Source organism: Narcine bancroftii, chromosome 6, assembly GCF_036971445.1.
Source record: "Narcine bancroftii isolate sNarBan1 chromosome 6, sNarBan1.hap1, whole genome shotgun sequence".
In the NCBI taxonomy this organism is placed as follows: Eukaryota; Metazoa; Chordata; class Chondrichthyes; order Torpediniformes; family Narcinidae; genus Narcine; species Narcine bancroftii.
This window is the reverse complement of record NC_091474.1, coordinates 11,162,731-11,189,558: the sequence shown is the minus strand read 5'-3', so window position 1 is coordinate 11,189,558 and position 26,828 is coordinate 11,162,731. Positions and strand designations below refer to the sequence as shown.

General features: G+C 40.9%; 1 protein-coding gene and 1 long non-coding RNA gene across 11 annotated transcripts in view; one reads left to right on the top strand and one right to left on the bottom strand.

The window, feature by feature from the left end:
• Positions 1–7,983, bottom strand: part of hck (HCK proto-oncogene, Src family tyrosine kinase) — an 86,497-nt gene extending 78,514 nt beyond the window's left edge. For 3 of the 6 annotated variants that reach the window (XM_069883917.1, XM_069883915.1, XM_069883920.1), the window contains exons 1-2: positions 7,689–7,774; positions 5,926–6,033 (exon numbers count right to left, since the gene is read on the bottom strand). Coding sequence is in view for 1 of the 6 variants with exons in the window: in XM_069883918.1 (XP_069740019.1) it covers positions 7,689–7,781 (93 nt within the window). In the remaining 5 variants the exon portion in view is untranslated. Of the gene's footprint in view, positions 1–5,925; positions 6,034–7,688 lie in introns of all 6 variants that reach the window. The other 3 variants (XM_069883916.1, XM_069883921.1, XM_069883918.1) reach the window with 2 other exon arrangements.
• Positions 1–26,828, top strand: part of LOC138735703 (uncharacterized) — a 320,545-nt gene that overhangs the window by 89,570 nt on the left and 204,147 nt on the right. The gene's annotated exons all lie outside the window — the stretch shown is intronic.

The following is a 26,828-nucleotide window of genomic DNA, read 5'->3' as shown; positions in this document are numbered from 1 at the left end:
TTTTTACAGTGGTACCAGGAAGCAGTGACAGTGGGTTGAATAATCTCAGGTTTATGGCAGCTGCAGTGTGGGAGAGCATGGGAATAACAAAGACTAGAGGTAACAATAATGAAGGTTTCAGTAACAGATAAACAATAGCCAATCAAAGATGTGCAATTTTGTGGCATCAGTCCTAGTGATGACAGCTCGTAATGTAAAAAAACAAAAATTGTTACAAATATTCAAGAGCAACACATGAGGAGCCTTGGAATCAGTCATAGAGAGATACAGCACAGATATGGGTCAAATTTTTAAACTGATGTAACAATATAAATAGAACAAAACAGAAGACACATTTAATTAATATAAAGCACATAAACTATCTGTATGATGTATTTCACTAGTTTAACAACTCACTTGAAAGGCAATCTCAAAGAGTAGCTTCTCCTCAGGATTGCATTGAAAACCCATTGCAGAATAATCTCTGGAGTAGTCCTGATCTCCAGCCTTAATTTATAAGGAGGAGGACTAATAATGAAGTTAGACTGTCATGCTGCAAAAACTTTTTTTTTTTTAATTGTCTTCTGGTGAAAGTTTCAAATATAACTTAATGGATTAAACATCTTGAGATGTAGAATTAAATCATTTAATTTAGCCACTTATCTTCACACAGAATAACCTTATTTTTCCTCATTAAAATATGGTAATAACTGGAGGATCTTTTATGAATGTGGAAACAAAAGTGTAGAAATTGATCATTGTGCTTGTCTCCTTGACCAAGGCCACATTGCATCAGCTTCGGCTTTTCTTTGACAAAAAAGCTGCTTTGCCACAAGAGTACAATATCCTTTTAAACTGACAATTTAGCATCCTTAATGTTCAATCAGTGTAGGGAATGTACAATGGCTCCCCAACACAATACAGAGGGCCTGAGATAAAGTCAGGCTTATAATTCTCGTGTGATTTTCTATTATTTTCTGCAGAAACTATAAATTTGGCTTAGATACTCCCCAAATACAACACTCTCATAAGTTAACATGCTTTGAAGTGAAGCTACCAACGATTATCAACAATCATCATTCTTAATGAACAGTGTACAAAAGAAATATATCAGAATATTTGGTAGTGCAATAGATGGCAAAGGTATGGCTAAGTATATCAGCAAAAGGACTTTTGGAGCATACAGAGGGAAAGGTAGAATTGGCAACAAAGAAATGAATTCCATAGGTCAAAGACAAAACAACTAATGATGGAAATAAAGGTATGCAGGCTCTGGGGTAAAAGAGCATTAAGATGGGAAGGCTAAGGCCATTGATGGATTTAATAGCAGTATGCTTTTTAAAACATGTTGCTTTTCAAAAAAGGGAAACAAATTGGGTTTAGCAAATAATCACATGACAATAAACCACTGTGCCCTTGAAATTAAAATGAAAACTAGCCAGGCTGCCATATGACCTTAAGGTAGGAGGTAGTGTGCATTTATTTTTTAAATAGGATTGATTGTGTGTACTTTTAATTGGATTGGGATGAAACCCTGGGATTTTGCAGTCCAGTGGAAATTATGTACATTGTAGATCGTTAATGTCGAGCCAGAAAAAACATTACAATGCAGAAAGGTTTTATATTTAAGAACAATCTATGATTTTAAACATTGGGGACTATTAGAAAAGAGGGTTATGGGTGAGAGGTGGGAAAAATTAAGATTGTGGTGGAGTAGGTTTACGTAGGTTGACACAATATCATGGACTGAATGGTCTGCATTGACCTGTGTTCTAAGAGGCTGCAGATGTATTTACACTGGACATATTTTGGGAAGTTGACAAGATCATCAGAAATCAGAGTGAGCTAATCAGCCCCTCTACCTGCCCAATGATCCTTCACCTCAACACCACCTTTCTGCGCTCACCCCATGCCATTTGACACACTTTAATATTCAAAAAAAATATAGGCATCTTTCTTGAATGCATTCAGTGATGGAGCCCTCTTGGGTTAAAAAAAATCTAATAATTCACTACCTACTTGATGAAAAAAAATCCCAGTTCTGTTCCCATCGACTGTCCCTTATTTTGAGACTGTGACATTCCATTCTGCACATTCCAGCTAGGAGAAACATCTCCACTGTCAAGATGCTAAGGATTTTGTTTTGAGTTGATCATCCTTAATTTGGTCAGCTTGAAAAAGAACATTGGCCCAGTTTGCTTAGTCTCTCCACAATCAAGCTCCAACATGTCTTCTGTTGCATGTATACCTGTCATGTGAAACTGCAATGCGTGTACATGATTAAATTTGCCACAGGAAGGTGGCCAATAATGGGCAGCATCAGAGCATTTAGAATGTGAACAATTAAGCATGGTCTCCAGTATTTCAGATCATGGACTGTTGAAGGCTAATTTAAAAATATTCATTACTTATCTTTCCTGTTACATTTTTTCAATGCCCAACTTGATGCAAAAATTGCCATTTCTCTCAACCCTTTCTGTTTGTCTTAGATCTTAAATCTTATCATTTGGAGAGGTGCATTAGTAAATTACCATTTGTTTTCACTTCTGGAAACTCGGGCATAACAGTGTCTGTGAAAGAGGAGGTGACACTGCAATATTAATCAAGAGTAGGCATATTCTTTAAATTAGGCCATATAGGCAGAGCTTCAAACAAAATAGGAGGCTGTCACTTGCTGTTCTAAGAGGGTTATCCAAATAATGAGCAGGAGATGGAACAGAACTGCAGGCAGGTCACCGAAGTGGAAACTTAATGAGGAATGGAAGGGGACGTCATCTTCCTCAACATTAACTGGAATTGGCTTAGTATGAAAGGCTCAGAACAATTGATTTTTTTTTTTTAAAAAGCAAAAAACAAAGTACATCTGGTGTCCTGATGTAGGCTCTCAACCCCAACAGTCAACAATTCTTCCCCCACCACCCCCCCCCCCCCCCACCCCCGGCAACAGATGCTGATTGACCTAGCTTTCCCTCAGCAGTTTGTTATAAACATCAGATTCTAGCATCTCTAATCTGTGTCTAGAGAATTTTTAAACTATGTCCAGGGAGCTTTTTGAGCTAGGTAATTCCAATAGGGAAGGGAGAGTGTCAAATCCAATTTTTGGGAAGTGGAATTTCTAACACCAGCAAAGGGTGATGGTTGAGGTGATTTTTGTGAATGGAAGACTCCAACCAAGGTTTGATCCCAAGATCTTCACAGTTACTTGTATTCTTCAATGGTCTGGATGCAAAGGTAGGAGATACAATTAGCAAGTTCACTGATGACACAAACTTAGTGGTTGTTGTTGATAGTGAAGAGGGTAGTCTTCAGTTACAGAATTATATTGATGAGTTAGTAAGGCTAGTATATGTACAATCAATGGAAAAATTCTGGAAAGTACAGAGGGGACGGTGTACAAATTCAAAGGTCCCTGAAGGCTGCAGTACAGATAGGCATGATGGTCAAGAAAGCATATGGGGTACAAGAGCAGGGAGATTAAACTATAAAAATAGGAGTTGGGTCATGACTGGAGTACTGTATGCAGTTCTGGATGTCACACCATAGGAAGGATGTGATGGCATTGGAGAGGATACAGAGGAGACTTACCATGATATTGCCTGAGATGGAGTGTCACCTCTTCCAACCTGGTCTATCACATTCAAACAATTTCATTTCCCAAACCACTTCTTTGCCAACACACCAAAATGCTGGAGGAATTCAGCCAGTCTTTATTGCCGACATTTCGAGCCAGAGTCCTTCTTCAAGGAAGAAGTAGAATTTAACCAGAAATCCAGTATTTTGGTGTGTTTTTACTACAATCACAACATCTACAGACTTTTGTGTTTCACTTTATTTCTTTAAAGAGAAGTCCAAGGGAATGCCTAATTAAGCCATTCAGATTTATGGATAGACATACTTAGGGTTGATAATAGGAATCTACCCCCTCCCCACCCCCACCAGAATTGTGGATGACTGCTGGGTGGCTGTATTATTTTAAACGAAGGAGGTTGGAGATTTAAGACTTTTTTTTCCACCCAAACACTGGTTGAAGTATGAAATTGATGGGGTGGTGGAAGAGGAAGTAGACGAAGCATTGAAAGGCCAAGGCATTAAGACCACACGCCTAGTGCTGTAAAATGGGACTAGTATACACTAATACTTTATGCTCCACATGGATACAGTGGGCTGGATGTCTCTTTTATTTTTGCTATGTCACTAACTTGCAGATGAAAAGGAAACAGACAGAGCTGAAGTAAGCAAATTCTGATTCTTTAATTTAAAAAAAATTTCCTGGAATGACACTTGGGATATCCAACATGCATACTCCCTGTCCCCTGTCTCTCCCTCCAAAAGCTGGGATTGCTTGTTGGTTATGGAATTTCTGATTTTTGTCAAAATACAGAAACTTCTCCTTTCATGTCCCCATTACTGGACAACTTAGTCTGATGAAGTAAATTCTCATTTTGGCTCCAACATAATCCTGCACCCAGTCAAATCTTCCTCTCTCCCACCGCACCCGACTTTGTGCTTGCCACAGGGACCATTCACTTCATGACTCACCAGCCCACTCATCCCACCCCACCCTGTCCCCATACTATTATTTCCTGCAACTATAGAAGATGGTAACATTTGTCCACTCACCTCCATCGAGACTTCAAATCAGCTTTTCCAATTTATGCAGAAGTTCACCAGTACCTCTTCCAACCCGGATTATCACATTCAAACAATTTCAATTCCCCAAACCACTTCTTTGCCACATATCTGCCCATGGACTCATGCACTGCCAGACTGAGACCACCTGCAAATTGGAGGAATGACACCTCATATTCCGACTGGGCACCCTCCAACTGGATAGTATTAACATCAACTTCTCTGGTTTCAGTTAGCCGATGTCTCCTTTCCTCTAGCTCTGTATCTCGTTCTCTTCCTTTCCCCTAGCTCTGCTTCCACAGAGTGCAAAAACAACCCCACCACCCCCCCCCCACCCCCCAGTCAATTCTCACCTTTGCTCTCTCCTGTGTTCTATCCTATTAACACCTTTTGTCTATTGGACTGTACTCCTCCCCCTGCCCATTCTTTCCTCCCCAGCATTTTAATTCAGATACTGCCTACTTTTTACTCACACCTTTGGTTTATGTGCTTGAGTTCCTCCAGCATTTCTGTGTTTTTACAAATGGATTCACTCCTCACAATGTGACCTCCTCTACACTGAGGAAACCAAACATAGACAAGCCAACTGTTCTGCAAAGGATTTGCTCTCTGTTCACAAATGACTACCTAGAGATTCCATCTGTATGCCATTTCAACTCCTTCCACCTCTGCACTGATTTGCTTGTGGTTAGCTTTCTCCACTGCTATGGAGAAGCCAAATGAAAATTGGAAGAACACCACCTGCTCTGTTTGGGTAGCTTCCAACCAACCCAATGGTATGAACATTGAATTTTCCAATCTCAGATAGTGCATCCCAGTGTTCACCTGCCTCCTCGCACAGGCATCTAGTTTTCTTCTTTCTTGTTTACCTTTTCCATCCCTCTCCTTCAACCTAGTTCCATCTGCCCATCATCTAGTCCCTATCTGGTTCCTCCCATCACCCTACCAGCCTCTGTCACACCCACATCCTATTTGCCCATCATCTCCTCCCCATCTGATTCCAGCCATCATTTCCACCTCCTCTCCTGTCTGGTTGCATCGACCCATTGTCCTCTCCTCAGCAGGTTCTACCTATCAGCTTCTACCCCATCTCCCTGTCTCTTCATTCTGATATGTACTGGCAATCCTCTTCCCTCGGGCCGGTTGCAGGACCTAAACTGTCTACCCATCCATTTTGCCTCCAAAGATAGTACTTGACTCACCAAGTTCTTTAATCTCTTTTTTGTTCCTCTTTCCCGTCACTTCTTTTTCCAAACACTTTATGCAGGGTTATGACACAAGAAATGAATTTCAAACACTTATCACCATGTAGCTTACCACATAATGGTTATGTGCCTTTTAAGAATTGAACCACATCCCGGTCACACTAGAGGCAGAATGTGGAGGCTTTGGAGAAGGTGCAGTTGAGGTTCACCAGGATAGTGCCTAGATTGAAGTGTAAAGAGAGATTTGGACAAACTTGCATTGTTTTCCCTGGAATATCAAAGGCTGAGGGATAACTGATAGAAGTTTACACAGAGTTGTAGATGTCTGCAATGTCCTGCCTGGGAAAGTTGCAAATGGAGATAAAATGGTGATGTTGAAGAGGCACTTAGTCAGACAGGGGAGAGAGCAGCCATTCTCAACCCGTTATTTCCAAACACATACTCTTTGGCTTGGCTTCGCGGACGAAGATTTATGGAGGGGGTAAAAGTCCACGTCAGCTGCAGGCTCGTTTGTGGCTGACCAGTCCGATGCGGGACAGGCAAACACGGTTGCAGCGGCTGCAGGGGAAAATTGGTTGGTTGGGGTTGGGTGTTGGGTTTTTCCTCCTTTGCCTTTTGTCAGTGAGGTGGGCTCTGCGGTCTTCTTCAAAGGAGGTTGCTGCCCGCCAAACTGTGAGGCGCCAAGATGCACGGTTTGAGCCGCTATCAGCCCACTGGCGGTGGTCAATGTGGCAGGCACCAAACACATACCACTTTAAGTAATCCCTCACTCATCACAGAGTACCAAGGACTTCTTTGCCCTCGAGGGTCTGCGGTTAGTGAGGGATTACTTAAAGTGGCATGTGAGTGGAAATAAAGGGTTGAAAACCACTGGGATTGAGGTATATGGACCGTGCACGCAGAGAAGGGATTAATTTAGCCAGTGCAGGCATGATGGGTCAAAGGGCCCACTCCTGCGCTGCTCAAAGTTCTACACCCAATACTTGAGTGGAACTGTGCAGAAAATGAAAATCAGCCCACAGTTCAGGATCCCATCCACCCCAATACTTTTGTTCATTTAAATTTGCAGATATCTTTCAGTATTATTGAGTGACTGGGATTGCAGATTTATTGTCAGACATACTCCTTTTTTTCCCGCTGGCGCGGCAGAATTGCCACTAATTGTGAGTGCAAACAAAACTGGACACAGCGTAAAACAGGTCAACAAATAAGAGAATTGTAAACAGATAATGAATGGAAACAAACTGACTGCGGTTTGTTCAGATTAAGCGATTAAATCATTTGCTTTCCCCTTAGGGCTCCAAGTACAATTCTTTGAACAGTTGGTCCAGCTGTTTAAAAACAAAAATGGTCTTCATCTGCGCACATCGGCTCCCATGGAGGAAGTGACATTGAGATCCGTCAGTGAACTGAGGTTCACTCTCGTACCACTGGTACAAGGTTGGTCACCCACCTCATAACTTAAGGTCACGGAGGTTGCGGGACCAGGTTGAGCCCAGCAATGTCGCTGCAGGTAACCCAACCCCACGGAGGTTCGGCGAGAGACATGTACCTTCAGAAATCCCGTGACAACCATCGATTCGATTCACCGAGATGACGCCCTTCACCAGTTCCCCAACTCGCACTGGTGACTTTCCCCGCGGCGCACAATTAGCCCCGTGCAGTCTGGCTGATTTTTATTTTAAAAGGGGACATTTTTGCTCCGCAAAACTTTCTTAAACTTAGGGGAAAGGGGATATCGTGACTTCAGCGGAGGGGCGAACCGTGCTAAAAGTTCAGGCAGACCACCATCGCACTGGAGTGCCAATTTAGGTCTAAATCCCCTCAAGGTGGATCCGCATCCAGTCCCTCCAAATTTTCAATCCAGGCACGTACCTTTCTCCGTCCTCCCTCTCGTCCGAAATTAAATCGAGGAAAGTCGAAGTACAATTTGCAAATTAAAGTCGGCTCAATGATCAGAACCAGCATAAAATCCCATCGTTACCGCAGGAGATCGCTCGTAATTGCCTGCTCACTTCTTCCAATGTGTGACCTATTTCCTGGTGCCTGCCTTGCTTGGGAAGTCGCCGCCCTCGGCTGTTTCATTGGGTGCTCGGCGGAGGAGTGCGCTATGCCCTGCCCGTCCCACCTTGCCCAGACCGGTGCTGGGCTCTGTGAGCAGAGGCGTGAAGAGTGCGTTCTCCTGGAGTCAGGATCCTCTCAACAGCCCCTTTCGCTGTGGGAAGCTACTTCTTGCTGACACGTGATCTTGTATCTTTGTGGGTCCGCGTCCAATTGTTACAAGCGCCCATCGTGACAGAAGGAGAAGATAATGAAAAGAACTGACTCAGTAAAATGTCTTGTTTATTTTTATTAAGTGTCAACATTGTTTAACGGGTTTAATGTATCTTATAGATTGAACTTTAAATAAATGGGGAAGGGAGTGAGGGAAGGGAGGAGGGGGGGAAAAGGGGGAGAAAACGACACTGTATATATTTAAGAAGAAAAATGTCTCTATGTATCTTGGTTTATAGTGTGAAAAATAAAATTTAAAAAAAGCCGCCTAAAATCAGCGCGGGAAAGTTTTGTAAGAATGGTGCACGGCATTACACCATAAATAGCTGACGTGAAACGAAAACATTGAACTGCTCACACTAGCCATCCGAGACTCTCATGTTCAGGAATTCATGTATCGGGATAGATGAATACTTGCCTGTGTTGTGTCTGGATGTGTTTGGCACCGAGGACCTGAGAACGCTGTCTGGTCGTGTTGTACTTGGGCAATCAGATGACAATAAACCACTTCAATGGGCATCCGTTTATTTTTAATGATGGTCGGTTACAGGACAAACTGAGAAGACCTTCCCCGGGGATAATGCTGAATCCAGGCAAATGTGGTACTTTTTTTTTGCTGAGGCTAGATCTCAGCTGTGTAGTGGTTTAGCAACATTCAAAGATGGCACATCATTCTGGCATGTTTATTCTGGTCAAGTAACTAGGTTATTCAATCAACTGGAACTCCGTCCAGAGTTAAATCCCACAGACCCTCAGGATATGTTACCCCACGATCTTACAGATAGATGCAACTTGGGGGCAAATTGTTTTAAAAATGTGTTTTACGTTTTGTGTTTAGACCCCTTCTTGGTTCATTGGTATATCCTTAGGAAAAGCAATAGAAATCTGAACTAAAAATTTTTTAAAAACCTTAAAATTAAGACAGAGAAAAAAAATATTTAATTTTGTTTGACCTTTCCTCAGAGCATGCTGTCGTATGGGGTGTCGAGGTTAGTGCAGCAGTTAGCACTGTTCAAATCACATGCTGTCTTTAAGAAGTTTGCATGTTCTCCCTGTGTCTGTGTGGGTTTTCCCCGGGGGCTCTGGTTTCCTTCCACTGTCCAAAAATGTACTTGGGTTTGTATGTCAATTGGGTGAAATTGGGCTTGTGGGCCAAAATGGCCTGTTACCAAGCTGAATTATGACTAAATTAAATTTTTAAAAAATGATCATTGACCGAAAACATTAACTCAAGTTCTCTCTCCTTACATGTTGCATTACATAGTTTATTGTGAACATAGGAGTTGATTCATTTCCTCCAATCCCCTGTGTGTCCTGAACAGCATGTTTATATCATCTTTACATCTAGTTCAGATTTGTCAAACTACTGATGAGGTTGATCAAATGATTGATTCATTTTAGTGAGTGCAAGTTATCTATGCACAAAAAAAATGAAATCTTTACTTGGCTTATATTTTAAACTTACTGAACACATTTATCTTTAATGTGTGATGGATTATATCATTTTTTATATTGCATATAAATATGTTTTTGAAGGAGATAGATTGTGGGGGTAATGTAGGTCACAAACAAACACAAAGACTTCGCTAAACAGATCTCATTTAAAATGACAGAGCTTTGCTCAAGTCAGACAGTCCAGGCTCCAATTGCCTTTGATAAAATGTTGAAGAATGCCTAGAGACACTTCACAAGTAGGTGTTAATTGGTCAAGCTGTGGAGTAATGGATTATTGTTTTGAAAGCAACAGATTAACAGACTCAGAACATTGGGTCTGGTGCTGCAATCTGTCTGGTTGTAGTTTGCTGTTCTAAGAAGGTCATGTTGTTTTGCAAGCAGAGAGAGAGAAGAGGCAAAACAGGCTTTCTCTAGGAGAGAGAAAGAGAACTAGTTTCTGCAGTCATGGCAAGCTGGCAGCTTGTTGAAATCCAATTTTGAAGCTGGGTTGTGAGTTGTGAGTTCAACCTGTTGAAAACCCTTGTGGTCCATACAAGAGGAAATGGCTGGCTAGACTGTTTCACCTGAATTAAGGAAAACAAAAGGAACGCTGTGGTGACCTGCAGAAGAAGAGGTTATCATTTGGAAAACCCTGATGGGGCAAGTTTCTTCAGCAAGACATTGAAATGGCTGATCAGAGGGAATCAATTTGTGAGTGAACAACGAGCAACAAATCTCTCTGAAACCAAGAAAACCCTTCCTTAGTGGTAACCATTTAAGAACCAGAGCTTGGTGAAAATTCATAAATGTTAAATTCTGTGCACAGTATAAGAATTTCCTGATACCAATGAACTTGAAGGAGTGAAAAGTGAATCAAAGAACTTTTCTGAACTTATACACATGACATATACATGTGCTTAGAATTAGAAGGAGGATAAATTAGGTTAAGTTAATAATAATAAGAAAGTTTGATCTTGCTTTTATGTTTAAAGAAAGTTAAAAGTAACTTTTGTTTAAGTAACCATTTGTCTTGGTGAATTTCTATTGCTGCTGGGTTTTGGAGTCCTCTGGATTCATAACAAATTGAACATTTTCTGTAACTTTTTTTTTAAAGTGAAAAAAATTCTGTCCCCATTTCTACCTTATGTCACTTGCTGTTCACAATCCTCAAGGGATCAAGAAAATGGAACACAAGGTAGTTATCTAACCTGAAATAAAAGTTAATGAAATACATATTATTATGCAGTACATGAGGAAACAACTTCAAACATAGCATTATTACTGCAATTTTCTTTCAGACTGTTTTTTAAACAAAAATTTCCTGGTTGTTACAGACTGATTTAAGTCTTCACTTAACACTGTCTGATTTTAAACTCCATTTTGGTCAGTGGGACGTACAGTAAAATTGGTGTAAAATCTAATCTGAATTTAATGCTCCCATCAGATTAGGAAGCAAATGATAAATAATAATGCAACTTTAAAAATAAAACCAGAAAATTCTGGAAATACTCAGCAAGGTCAGAGAGATGTTTATCAGCTATGGAGAACAAACCAGTTAGTTTCTGGGAAAAGTGGGAAAAATGTTTTAAGAGTAAAACTAATATCAGTGGTTGACCAGATGATGTTTGAGAGTGGGGATTGAAGCCTTGCCAATTGCAGTTGATCTGCTTGGAAGGGAAGTAAATGGAGAGGAAGAATAAAAATGATGAAGGGAAAGAAGTGCTGGATTGACCAAAAAAATCTGGTACTTTCAATACCAAAAAAGGGATATATATCTGATTTGTATTGTATTTTACAAGAAATTGATAGTAAAAAAGACTGGGATAAAGATAAATTGAAATGGGAAAAAGATTTAGGACATAAAATAGCTGAAGAAGCTTGGATGGAAATTTGTCAGAATAGTATTCGGAAATTAATTAACGCTAGACTAGCGATGATTAATTATAATTTTATTCATCAGCTATATTTAACGCCGGAGAAATTTTAAAAATTTGGTCTTAGTAAGTTGGATTCTTGTTTTCGATGTGATCAGACAGCCAATACTTTTTTGCATATTGTTTGGCTTTGTGATCGATTGCAACAGTTTTGGAAAGTTATTCAATCTATTTTTAACAGTTTATATAATATCCATCTTGTATTAGATCCCGATATATTTTTATTAGGGAACATGCAATCATTAATTGATTTAGGTTTAGAGGATTATCAGATTTCCTTTATCTATTTAGCTTTAGTCGTGGCTAAGAACACTTATTTGGAAAGATAAAAATATATTAACTTTAGATAAGTGGTATTTGGAGATGAAAGTTTGTTTGACTATGGAAAGGATATCTTTTTCAATTCAGGATAAGATGTCTTTTTATAAGTTAAAGTGGACTCCGTTTGCTAATTATGTGCATTTAAGTTTGATTTAAATATATGTTTAAGCATGATATTTTAGTATTGATAAAATTTTTTTTTGTTGTTAGAATTTTTTTTAGGTTAAGTTTTATCTCTTTTTTGTAAGTGGGTGTTTTTTTTCCATATATAATATTGTTAATTTTATTAACTCTTCACTCTTTATTTTTGGGGGGGGAGGGCTGGACTAATTTAAAGTTAGATTACTAATATTGTGTTACAATTAATGGGGGGGGTTATTTTGTGTAGTTTTCTGATGTAATCATAGACAACAGACTCGCCAAGGCAAATAGCGCCTTTGGAAGACTACACAAAAGAGTCTGGAAAAACAACCAACTGAAAAACCTCACAAAGATAAGCGTATACAGAGCCGTTGTCATACCCACACTCCTGTTCGGCTCCGAATCATGGGTCCTCTACCGGCACCACCTACGGATCCTAGAACGCTTCCACCAGCGTTGTCTCCGCTCCATCCTCAACATCCATTGGAGCGCTTTCATCCCTAACGTCGAAGTACTCGAGATGGCAGAGGTCGACAGCATCGAGTCCGCGCTGCTGAAGATCCAGCTGCGCTGGATGGGTCACGTCTCCAGAATGGAGGACCATCGCCTTCCCAAGATCGTGTTATATGGCGAGCTCTCCACTGGCCACCGTGACAGAGGTGCACCAAAGAAAAGGTACAAGGACTGCCTAAAGAAATCTCTTGGTGCCTGCCACATTGACCACCGCCAGTGGGCTGATAACGCCTCAAACCATGCATCTTGGCGCCTCACAGTTTGGCGGGCAGCAACCTCCTTTGAAGAAGACCGCAGAGCCCACCTCACTGACAAAAGGCAAAGGAGGAAAAACCCAACACCCAACCCCAACCAACCAATTTTCCCCTGCAACCGCTGCAACCGTGTCTGCCTGTCCCGCATCGGACTTGTCAGCCACAAACGAGCCTGCAGCTGACGTGGACTTTTTACCCCCTCCATAAATCTTCGTCCGCGAAGCCAAGCCAAAGAAAAAAGAAGATTGTAATCATACCATTTTAATTTTTTTTAATTTTTCTTTAAATGTAATTCTCTATTGTATTCATGTTATAAAATTTTAAATAAAGTCTTCAAAAAAAAGATGGCTGAAAGAATCCATTACTACTATGTACTGTAGAAAAATACTTCATTTTGCTAGCAAACATATTGGGAATTAAAGAGCACATTCCTTGTGCAGTGGTTCACATTGATGAATGATGTGGTTGTGCATACGCGATGATCAATGCAGACTTGGGTTTACTCGTTGAATGTGACGAGTGGGTTTGTTTCCAGTGACTAAACAGACATGTTATCATGGAATTCCTGAAGAACTGAGTCAAGTTTCTGAATATTTTCTGACAATGGGACTGTGAATTACAGATGTTTGACAACTTGCTACAAGATCATAGAAATTTTGCTGATATAATAGCTGGACATTCAGCCATTGCCTGAGTTGGTCAAAAAGGGGCTATCTACCTTCCAGCACTAAACACGTGGTCCTACAGGGCATGACTCTTCTAAAACCTTTAAGTGTGGTATCATTCTTTCAAGCAGTGAATTTTAGACATGCACTACACTACATCAAAATATTCCTCACTATTATATTAATTCTGTGTCCATGGTTTCTCACTCTTGCTAAGAAAATAAGTATTTTACTGTATAATTTTGACCATTTTGTCCCACAAGTACATCTCATTAACCTACACCCCCAGTACATTTTGAATGGTGAGAGGAAACCGGAGCCCACAGAGAAAACCCAAGCAGACACGAGGAGAATGTACAAGCACCTGATAGATAGCGAGGGATTTGAACCCTGGTTTAAACATAGTCACTTGCGGTGTAAAGGCGTTGCGCTAACCACTACATCAGCCATTCTGTCATCTCTATTTAAATGCCCCTTTAGCCTCTATCCATTGTATCCATTAGGCACTTCCCTTGATTATCCTCTTGGTCTTTGAATTTAATTGCCAGAATTTTTTCAGGTCAATGCTCTGGTTTCCAAATTTCCTTTTACTTTCACCCTAATATTTATGCTGTCTAGGCATTTTGCAGTATTGAACCTATACATGTCTGACATAAACTTTCCTCTTGTGCTTGATCCAAAGTATGTAGCTTGTCATTCAATAGGCTCTCGATTGGCAATCATTGTCTTTTGTAGATGCACATTCAGACTGAACACCTTGAATCTCCTTTATGAATACTTCCAATTATCCAGAGATTGACTTACCCACATGTGATAATTTCTAGCCATTTTTGCTAAATTACTACTGATTCCATTAAAATTTACCTACCTGTTATTTTGAAACTTTTAAAATAAATTATTTATTTTCCATAAAAATAAAAAATATTCCTGAATTATGTTCACAATTACAAAAATAAATGCATTCCCATTTATATTTCTTCCATCTGCACAACTTCATTCCCTAAAATTAAATGCTGATCCTTTCATATTGAGCTTGTGGTGTACTGTCTATCCATGATCTTTTGAATGCAATTTAAGAATTCTTTACCCTCTATGTCACACATGTCAAATTTGGCCCGCGGGATATAATTATATTTGGCCCGCAAGATCATTTCAAAAATGTATTAGAGGTGGCCCGCCCTGCAGCGAGAGCCGATGCTGTTTTTTGGTAATTTCACCCCCACCATCCTCCCCCTTCATTGCACATCCTTCCCCATTGCAACACGAGAAATTGTGACACGAGAAGTCTGTCGATGTCATCAGCCGGCAAGCCAGTTGGAAGGCCTCCCGCACAACCAGTTACTTCTCCCACCTATCGAGCGGTGCGGCGGATTGGCGAGCGCCTGTGATTTCCTGTTGGCGCGACGGGCATGGCAGGCTGCGCACGGCCCCCGGGCAGTGCGAGCCCCACGCGACTGGCACCGGACGGCCCTTCCACAGCGCGAGCGCACTTCACCCGGTCGCCACGGCCTTCAGCGCTGGCACCCGCGCGGACCCCAGGGACGGCTGGTTCGGCCCTGCACGTGAAGAGAGAGATGGTGGCTGTCCGCAAAGGCTGATCGGCAGCGTGCTGGGCCTGAGTGGGTGGGTAAGCAGGGGTGGGCAGAGGGTGTAGGTGAGGAGTAATGGGCAGGGGAAGTTATGGTGGTGCGAGGGGCAGTTAGAGGGAGGGATGAGTAGAAGGAGGGGTGGATAGAGAAGAGGTAAAAGGGGAGGGGCAGGGCGAGTAGGGGAGGGGTGATTAGAGGGTGAGAGATGGGTAGAGGGAGGAACAGGTTGAGGGGAGAGGCAGTAGAGGGGCGTGTATAGGATGGGGTGGGTAGAGGCAGAGTGAGTGGAGTGAGGGGTGAGTAGAGGTGGGTAAAGGACTGGTCAGGTAGAGGGATGGTAGATCGAGGGTGAATAGAAATGCTGAGTCCTGATGCAGGCCAAAATGGACACAGCCTGTGAATGCTGACTACATCTCCACAGGGACCAAATATGTTTCCCTCAGGTCAAGCAAAGGGTGAACTTGAGCTACCTACTCCTGACCTGTAACATTATCCTCCTAAAGTTATATCCTAAAGTTTAACATTACATATGTTGAAAGAAGAGAAAACATGCAGATGTTTTTGAAAATTTTCAATAAATATTTAGTTTGGCCCTCGACTTAGTCCAAGTTTTTAATTTTGGCCCTCCGTGAATTTGAGTTTGACACCCCTGCTCTATGTCTTCTGACACTGACTGCCTTGCAGGCAAGATCAGGAAATTTGATATATCCCATTAAGTCCAGCTGATTGTTTTTTCTTACAAGAAATGTGCCTACAAATTTGTTCTTCTATCTCCATTGACTATTTGTAGTCCATTTATCACCACTGTTTTACAGATATAATGCTAGCTCAGTCCTTACGATGCAGTGTATAATCTTGGATAATTTGCATTTGAAACATTTGCATGTTTATTCAAAACTATATTAGAACATTAAAATATCATGCAAAATACATTGTTCTCTGATAAGATAACATGGTAGAAAGATATCAATTGCATTAGTTCAAAGTATACAGAATCGTTGACATTTTGTACATGCAAGAGACGGCTACATTAGAGTTATGGCAGAATACTTCGATTATTTGCATTTTTGACCTTTTATATCAATTTTCAAGCCCTGTCTATGTTTGATAATTTTCCAACTTTTCAACTACCTGTCCACTCTTTAAATAAAAAAAATATCTAAAATTATCCTCAGATCACAAGATCCACACCACCCAGCACACGCTCTGTTCTTGCTGCTACCATCAGGAAAGATGTATAGGTACCACAAGACTCACATCACCAGTTTTAGGAACAGTTGCTAACCCTCCATCATCAGACTTCTTAACAACAAATTCAATCAGGGACTAATTTAAGGACTTTTACTTTTCCACTTTATTGTGTTTTTTTTTCTCTCTGTTTTGAACAATCAGTTTGATTACATTTCTTTATTTGTTTACATGTATACATATCTTCTTGAGTACTTTTTTTTTTGCACTACCAATAAGTGGTGATTCTCCCTCACCCACAGGAAAAAGAATCTCAGGGTTGTATGTGATGTAGGTATGTACTCTGACAATAAATCTGAACACTGAATTTCTTGGGAAATGTTGTTCATCATAGCTGTTTTTTGGGCATATATGACAATAAATGTTTGGATAGGACCCCACAAAGAGCAATGAGACAAATGGCAAATTGTTTTGTCTACTGAACTGTTGATTCAATGATAAATGTTGGCTTGAGTTCTTCTGCGTTACCTGAATAGGGACAAAGTTCAGCATCTCATTTGGATTAGTTTGTGTACTAACTTCCTTGTCGACCCAACTAACCCAGTCTGATAGAAGATAAAAACATCAGAAATGGAAGCAGAACTAGACCATTTGGTTTATCATGCCTGATCTGCTATTCATTGGCTGTGCTTTCAATTCAGTGCCCCTTGATTACCCTAAATATCCAAATATCTATTGGTCTCTGTCTTCAGTGCACTCAGCAAACAAGTCCCACAGCTGTCTTTGGTAATGATTTCTGAGGTTTCACTAACCTTTGGTCAAAATAATATTGTCCTTGAGCTAAATCTCTTTTTGCGAGACTGTGGCCAGTGGTTCTGGACACCAACTTCATGAATTATTATTCCTGGATTTATCCAGTCAAACCCATAAAAAATTTCAATAAGATCATCTCTCAGTCTTAGTTCTCTAGACCCAAGAGACCAAAGGCCATGATGCTGGATTTGGGACATGTCAGATGTTTATTCAAACAAGAACTAAGGGTGTGGGCTGCTTCAGCTCAGTTCTTTATGCAGACCAGGATGTTGAACAATATTATTGCTTCATAGATAAGTAACAGGAAGACATAAGAGTCTGTAGACACTGGAGTCTGGAGCAAAATACAAACTTCCAGGTGAACTCATGCAGGATATATGGAGGAAAAACAATGGTCTACGCTTCAAGGCAAAACTTTACATCTTGGCTATTAGTATAGAGGGAAGATAGCCAGTGTAAAAGATGAGAAGGAGTGGTGATGCAGGGGCTTCGGTGATAGGTAGAAACAGATAAGGGTTTGTCCTTCATGAGTGATGAGCTGCATCAATATAGGCAGATGGAGCCAAATGAGGGGAGGGGAGAGGGGAAGGCCAAGATCTTGTCAAAGAAGAGACAGGCATAGCAGGATCCATGCGAGTGTTCCTGGCTACATCTATGATTTGTAAAAAGTGGGAGGGATCAATAGAGAAATAACTGAAGGTTAGAACAAGTTCTGCCAAGCAGAGGAGAGTGCAGATGGAGGAGAACTGGTTGCGTCTTGGTTGATGAATGAAATGCAAGGTCCTAAGACATTCTGATGGGGAAATGAAGGTGTATAAAGACTGGATGTCCACAGAGAAGATGGCATCTTTGGGTTGGTATATTTCTAGTATTACTGGGTTTGGATCAGGTATGAATAAAAATACAAGCCTGAGTTTCAAATCAGCCATAATCAGGTTAGATTTTAATTTTATATCCAAGCACACCTTCTTTGGTGTGACTTTGAAGCATCCATCTGGATTATGGCCTCAGGATATCACCACTCGGTTAAATAGAATGTAATACTATCACAAAATGGAAGGTATTGTGCAGACTTCAATTGCAATCTGAAAAATTGGTCACTTTGCTACTTTCAACACTGGCATCAGATACGTGAAGGGAAGTTTGAATTCTTTCATTACTGGAATTCAGAACTAACTTCCCATTGGTTTCCTGTTACACAATTACAACAGAATTACTCTGGTACAGTAAACTCAAAATGAATTGTTGAACAAAGTAGCAAAAGAAAGGTTCAAGTTGCAAAATCATTATTTCAGCAAGATATCTGTAATTGATAGACGTCACCAAATATTTTCAGTACCACCAGAATTCATAACTTTAATCTTATCAGAATATTTTAATAAACTTCATTACACCTCTTCCGCCTGCTCAGAACAGCTTGATTGCCACTCACTACGTCGACCTTGTTTTGCCCCTCAGTATCATTACATCTGCTTCAATCTTGGTTTTGTTAAGATTATTCTTGTACTCTGATTTTGAATAATTATATTTTCAGTTCATTAATTTTGGGACAGATTGCTTTTGGTAATGAAGCATTGGAACTATTTCTTCCACAAACTTTTATTTCTATTCAAGTCCTAAAATCATTTAAAAATTAGTAGAGAATGGAAGAAAAAAATTGGTGGTAGCATTAAATATCTAATAACCATGATTTCTCTTTTTGTAGTAAAGGGGTAAAACTGAACGGGTGTCTAATCAATAGCCGATCACTTATTGGCCATTTCACTCCAATTGAATTTGAATTCCATCTTCTCCAGGATTAGTCAGCCAGAAATAGTAGCCAGTGGAAACTATTACCTCCCAAGACTTGACCACAGTGATCACTTGCACATACCTACATAACTTAGTTCCATATTAGACTTCCTTTCTGGAAAAGTGTTAAAAATGTCCTATTTCGGGCAAACAAACCTGCAGATTTTTAGGTTGAAAGTCCTGGATGCGAATATCATCAGGATAAAAACAGAGTTGATTTAACAAATATCACTATGTTCGAATAAACCTCAAGACTTGTTTCAGATAACTTTTCTCTATTCATCAGATGCTTGATGAGAATATCAACAGTATAATTCCAATGGAGAATTAATTTTAACCAGTCATTGGCAAAGATAAAATATGATATTCCAAGAATGAAATATGATGTCGAAACAACTGTGTTACATTTACAAAGATCCTTTATATTTTTGTAGCTTGATTATTTCCAGAGAGGGTGAACTTAGACTGGGGAAGAAGAAAAAAAGAATAAAGGAAGATTAATTGGGACTGCATAAAAATGGGGCACAAGGCAGAAATACTTCAAGAATCTTTTTGAGGCAGATGTTTGGAGGGAATGTGGAATTGTTGTAAGAAGAATGAAAGATATCTGGAGACTGGATCCTGTTGCCCGAGGAAGCAACCATTAATAATAATCTGAGTTGGCTTGTTTGCAGGTAGGTTGTTGGGAAGACTGGACTGGAGTAGCACAGATGGGTGGATAGAAGGTTGTGGAGATTAGAAAGCATGAGTCCATCATGAAATATAAAGTTAAAAATAAGTAGCTTAACATTGCTTCTCTGGGATACACATAGCCAGTAGATATCAGGAAATCTCATATTGATCTTTATGTTTTAAAATAAAACATGAGCATCATCATTCCAAAGTTCAAAATTTCTTTATTGCCATGTACATAAACACACTAAATTTGTTGACTTTTGTTTGTCTGTAAAGACATGCAAAGAGGTGCTACTAGCCCAGCGCACCTATCAAGGAGAAAGAAAAGCCAAAGTCACTTCAGTGACGTTGGTCACTTGTTCGATTGCCACTGCCTCCTGCGCTCCTGTAACCTGTAACCTCCATAACCACACAGCCTGTTCCAGCAATGAACTCATGCTCCATGCTTTGAAGTCACCCTCCTCAGACCTTGCTTCCAAACCCTCCCCCCCCCATATGAATTGGAAGCTATTAATACCCTCAACCCTTTGGAAGCCCTGGTCACCATTGGCACCCTCACAAAACCCAATCCTGATACGGTTCTCATGAGCCACTCTCTCGCTGCCTGGTATGAGTTGCACGGCTGGTGAGCCCAAGTGCTGCTCTGCTGCTGTTGTCTCCCACCCTGTAAGGTCTTGTCCCAGGCCTTTCCCTTTCATCAGGATGGTGTTGTCCCACTCTGGTGCCCTGTGCTACTCCACTGTTCCTCTAGAACTCACAAGCATAGGCCCCACTGTCTCTGGCATAAACCTCTGTGGGTTTGCTCAGGTTATCAAAAAGAAACACTGCTGGCCCCGTTCTGCAGGTGGACTAAAGCTGAACGGGCTTTTAGTATAACAGCTGGGCAATATGACCCTGTTGGGGGGGGGGGGGGGCACTGGAGGCTACGTCTCCACTCCCCACTTCTCCCAGGTGGCAGCGCTGCCATTTATCAAGAAAATTATTTTTTGTAGTTATTCAGTTCAAATAACTAAATAAATGTTTTTTTAAAAATAAACTTTATTAAGTTGTAAGGGCAACCACCTCATATTCCCTGTTATCTCAAAGAGAAGATTTGAGTTATTTTTGTTGCTTTCTTTTTGAAAATTTGACATTGGAAGACTGGCTCTCATCTCTGCCTGTTTTTTACCTCCCTCCCCTTCATTGCCATTCTCCATCTGCCTATGAATTCCTCACTTATTTAGTTCCAACTATCAACTCAGTCACACCCCATTTCTACACACTAGCCACCTCCCCTCCTGATATAGGGTTTTAAAGCAAAATGTCAGCCATTCCTTTACCTCTATAGATACTGCTTGACCTGCCGAGTTCTTCTGGCAGTTTATTTTTGTGATTTGTGCATTATGCAGTCTTCTGAAAGCTTAATTCTTGAAACAAGTGTTAAAATCTTCATCTTAATGAAGTCTTATCTGCCTTCTCTAATCAATTAATTGAAACAAGTACCTGCATGCTTCACTGCTGTGACATAATTGAGTAAAAGGTTTGATTTTTGACATTAAATTAAAATATTTCAGACTCGTATTTCATTTTAATAGTTTACCATAGCATATCCTTTATTTAAAGGTAAACAGATTTTTGTTGTCATGGTAATATTTTTGTATGTAAAGACCAGGTTAATTGAATAACATCATTGAAAAGCCATGAAAATAGGGAAGACTAAGGATCATTCAATAAGGGTAAAAACCAAGTCAATTAGTCCCATTCCTGTTTCTGTATCTTTGATTTAAAATATATATATATTTCTTCTACTGATGATCATGAAGTTGTGAAATTTAATTACCAGCTTCAAATGCAAGTCCTTTATATGCCTGGTGGAACCCAATATTGCTTGCACCTCTCAAAATTTCTCAAGCTTCGATAATAACTGTAGCCGATCCATAAACTTCATATGGTAAACTTATGCACAAACCTTTCGCCAAGACAAAGCCCAGTCATACCATGATTTTAATTGGTCAATGTGTTCTATAATATTACTTTGAGCAGTAAAATTCTTGATGGTCACCAGTTAAGAAGCAGAATATGAACATTGCTTTGGCTGTTATTTTTATGTGATTTGGAAGCAAAAATATAGAATAAGAGGAAGCAAAGTGAAATATATTGGAGATGAACTACCCATGCTTGTGCATTAAGCTAAAGACTAACAAAAGATATTGTTCCAGTCTCCATGTAAATACAGCATTGTGTTGGAACTGAGTTATGAACAATTTTGATAATTGTGGATAAAAGTTACATTTATCAAGTCAAGTGAAGTTGTTTACGATCATCTGATTGCACAAGTGCAACCTAACGAAACACCGTTCTCCAGTCCTTGGTGCAAAACAGACAGACGTGCAATCAAATATAACACACATGCAGACAGCAATGCTTCTGCAGGACAAGTATTCAGATATATAAATACAGAAATGGATAAATATTGTTTCGTGAATATGGAAGTCTCAGATGGTTAGAGTGAGTATTTCCTTTGGTCGTTCGGTAGTCTCACTGCCCGTGGGAAGGAGCTGTTTCTCATCCTGGTGGTGCGGACTCTGGTCCTCCTGTATCTTTCCTGACAGGAGCAGTTGAAAGATGCTACGTGCAGGGTGGAAGGGGTCCTCAACGATTTTGCGTGCTCTCTTCAGACTACGATCTCGGTAGATCACGTCAATGGGGGAATGGGAGGGGGGAGAGGTTTATGTAGGCTCAGTGTCCTGAGGCAGGTTAATAGTTCACTGTTACAATTTATGCCCCTTCTCCTCTAAGTGGCTGAGTATAAATGGTATATTTTGCAATGAAAGAGGTTATAAGAGGTTGTAAGTTATTATAAGACTTCCATTCAGAGACAAAGGAAGAATGTTTGAACATTAGCAAGCAAAGTCACGATCGCACTGAAGTTTTGTTCCTTGGACTCCATTCCAAGTGATGGCAGTTGACACCAGCGCCATTAGTCAAACCAGGATATACTAATGCCTAAAGCAGACAACTGATGTTTTGTTCACAAATGAATAAATATCATAATTTTTCTCTGGAAATACTCTGACAGCTGAGTGTGCTAAATTGTGTCTTGTCATCTGTTTGTGTCCTATAATTTAAATTGACTTTATCACTTCAGGAAAATGTTTGGAATCCAATATTTCAAACAGCCCATCTAAAGAAGTTCATCTCAAATGAAATTATTAAGATTATTGGCTGGAAAGTAAATGAAGCACTTTGCGAAGTTGTGTCATTGACTGTTTGCAGATCCACACGGCATTAATCAAGATTTTGTGCATTTCCGCAAAACAACAAATTTTGTGACATGTACATGACAATAAATTTTGATTCTGATTCTGCTGGTCATCTGTGTGAGACTATCGGAAAATCTCCATGTAGAATATTATCCATATAAAAGAGAACAAGGTGGAAAAGAGAATATTAGGTCAGATGTTTAAAAAGTTAACAAGTAGTTACATTTTATGTTGTGTCCGATGGGATGAAAGTGAGACTGGAAGGTTTTGGAGGGAATGTTAGAGCTTAGGACCTTGGCAGCTGAAGGCACAGGTGCCAATAGTAGAGGAGATTAAAAATGGTGATGAGTTGAAGACTAAAAGCAAAGGAATGTTGGCACTTCGTAAAGCTGCAGATCTCAGGTTTATAGAGATAATGAGTTCACAAATTTTAAAACAAGGAGCATAATTTTGAAAACTGAGGTGTTTGTCAACGGATATCAATACACTTTAGGTGTAATGGACTGTGTGGATTTGGAAAGTCAGCAATGTTGTGGGTGAGTGCAAGTTTCTGGAAGGTTAATAACTAGAGGCATGCCAACACTGTAACAATGCTTAACAACAGGAGGCCCTTATCCTCGAGCTTGCTATATGTAAATGACAGATTCTACATTGAAAAGCTATGTAGACTGTTACAAAACCTCCAATATAGATACTGCAACAGAATGCCTGAGGATTCAAATGAATGTAGTCTCATTCATTTCTTGAAACTGTAACTCTATAATACTTTTTCTTTCATGGCTTGGTTCAGAACACAGCCTTGCTTCACGCCATTGTTAATGGAGAAGGGTTCAGAGAGCTCATTGCTGTATCTGACCCGACCTTGTTGGTTTTCGTGCAGTTGGATAATCATGTTGAGGAACTTTGGGGGACATCCGATGCGCTCTAGTATTTGCCAAAGCCCTTTCCTGCTCACGGTGTCGAAGGCTTTGGTGAGGTCAACAAAGGTGATGTAGAGTCCTTTGTTTTGTTCTCTGCATTTTTCTTGGAGCTGTCTGAGGGCAAAGACCATGTCAGTAGTTCCTCTGTTTGCGCGAAAGCCGCACTGTGATTCTGGAAGAATATTCTCGGCGACACTAGGTATTATTCTATTTAGTAGAATCCTAGCGAAGATTTTGCCTGCAATGGAGAGCAACGTGATTCCCCTGTAGTTTGAGCAGTCTGATTTCTCGCCTTTGTTTTTGTACAGGGTGATGATGGTGGCATCACGAAGATCCTGAGGCAGTTTACCTTGGTCCCAACAAAGCTTGAAAAACTCATGCAGTTTGGCATGCAGAGTTTTGCCGCCAGCCTTCCAGACTTCTGGGGGGATTCCATCCATACCTGCTGCTTTGCCACTTTTCAGTTGTTCGATTGCCTTATATGTCTCATCCAGGGTGGGAACCTCATCCAGCTCTAGCCTTAGGGGCTGTTGAGGGAGCTGGAGCAGGGCGGAATCTTGGACTGAGCGGTTGGCACTGAAAAGGGATTGGAAGTGTTCTGACCATCAATGAAGATGCTGTTTACATCCGGTACCGCACGGATGGCAGTCTCTTCAATCTGAGGTGCCTGCAAGCTCACACCAAGACACAAGAGAAACTTGTCCGTGAACTACTCTTTGCAGACGATGCCGCTTTAGTTGCCCATTCAGAGCCAGCTCTTCAGCGCTTGACGTCCTGCTTTGCGGAAACTGCCAAAATGTTTGGCCTGGAAGTCAGCCTGAAGAAAACTGAGGTCCTCCATCAGCCAGCTCCCCACCATGATTACCAGCCCCCCCACATCTCCATCGGGCACACAAAACTCAAAACGGTCAACCAGTTTACCTATCTCGGCTGCACCATTTCATCAGATGCAAGGATCGACAATGAGATAGACAACAGACTCGCCAAGGCAAATAGCGCCTTTGGAAGACTACACAAAAGAGTCTGGAAAAACAACCAACTGAAAAACCTCACAAAGATAAGCGTATACAGAGCCGTTGTCATACCCACACTCCTTTTCGGCTCCGAATCATGGGTCCTCTACCGGCACCACCTACGGCTCCTAGAACGCTTCCACCAGCGTTGTCTCCGCTCCATCCTCAACATCCATTGGAGCGCTTACATCCCTAACGTCGAAGTACTCGAGATGGCAGAGGTCGACAGCATCGAGTCCACGCTGCTGAAGATCCAGCTGCGCTGGATGGGTCACGTCTCCAGAATGGAGGACCATCGCCTTCCCAAGATCGTGTTATATGGCGAGCTCTCCACTGGCCACCGTGACAGAGGCGCACCAAAGAAAAGGTACAAGGACTGCCTAAAGAAATCTCTTGGTGCCTGCCACATTGACCACCGCCAGTGGGCTGATAACGCCTCAAACCGTGCATCTTGGCGCCTCACAGTTTGGCGGGCAGCAACCTCCTTTGAAGAAGACCGCAGAGCCCACCTCACTGACAAAAGGCAAAGGAGGAAAAACCCAACACCCAACCCCAACCAACCAATTTTCCCCTGCAACCGCTGCAATCGTGTCTGCCTGTCCCGCATCGGACTTGTCAGCCACAAACGAGCCTGCAGCTGACGTGGACTTTTTACCCCCTCCATAAATCTTCGTCCGCGAAGCCAAGCCAAAGAAAAAAAACTCTATAATATTAGAGAGAAAGAGAGAGAGAGAGAGAGAGTGAGAGAGAGAGAGAGAGCACTATTTTCTCTGTCTTTGTTGTACTCCTTCAGTCATCAACAAGCAGCAACAGGTTTGTTAAATATCACAATGTAACATCAGAAGAAAATTTTCAGAATATTTAAACCCAGTCAAATTCCATCCAAAATTGAATAAAAGCTCTGTTATGACTATTGCTGATATCAATGGACTAATGTGTGACATTCCTTTCTCTGCTATTTTAGCAGTGGAAATACCTACTTAAAATAAATGCGCAAGTGCCTTTGTTAAAATAAAATGGAATGTCATGCAAAAAAAATAACATTCCCACCTGCTAATGTTAACAACTGTCATTTCTAGAATATTTTTTATAAGCATATAAAGCAGCAAATGTGGAGAGACAAATAAAGGTAATATTTCAGCTTGATGATCACATGAAAGAACCACAAGGAGAGAAAAAATAGGTTTTCATCAAGTTCAGTAAATAAGTATTACAGTAAAACTCCTGTTATCCAGATTTCAAACCTCAAACTACCAGCAAAATAATTGAGGAAAATAAATTAAAAAATTAAAATAAATAAGAATAAAATAAAAGGTAAAAACCACGTAAATTAAAAATTGTAAATGTTCTCTGAAGTAACACATAAACCTTTGGTGAAGATGGGAGCAAATATTCAGCCAGCGAGAGCCTTGGTCGTGCTTTGCTTGTAGCAGCTGGTTGAATTAAGTTTTGTGAAACAGCAATGGTGTCGCCCAGGTTGAAGAGCTGATTGATGCCGCTCACCATTGGGTTAACTCTCTAAAAGTGTTTCCTTATCCCTGCTTAGTAAGAGTTGCTCCGGTCAGAGGCTCTATCTGTAAACTTGAGGGGGTGTGGGGGGAGTGTGTGGGGAGGTGTTAATTATCTATAAAGTTATTGTTTGTCTTTCGGGCGACTCTGTTGAGGGGGAGGAACCTGCAGATACAGCCATGGTTAAATGTTTTCAAAGAACATTACTGAAAATAAAAATAAAATGCTTTAAGATTTATATATTCATGCAAGTGAAGTTTGTTCAGTATAAGTGTCTTTTAAAAGGTTTATTGTTAATACGGATTTATTAGTTAGGCTTTTAAGAGTATCGTAAGTATGCGTGCATAATGCATTTCAAGTATAATGCAACCCCCCTCCCCCCATTTCTGAGGGGAAAAAGGAGAAAAATTTTACCCTTGTGTATAATACAACCCTCTTCCCCTCACCCGCCTGATTTGCACTGGTGTCTCTCTTCCCCTTCGCCCGCCCGATTCACACTGGCATCTCTCTCCCCCCTCGCCTGCCCAATTTGCGCTGCTGCCTCTCTTCCCCCACCCCTGCCCGATTCGCGCTGGTGTCTCTCTCCCCCTATCGCCTGCCCGATTCACACTGGTGTCTCTCTTTCCTTTCACCCGCCTAATTCACGCTGCTGGTTCTCTTCCCCCTCGCCTGCCCAATTCGTGCTGCTGTCTCTCTTCCCCCTCACTCGCCGGCTTCGCGCTGCCGTAAATATGTGTGT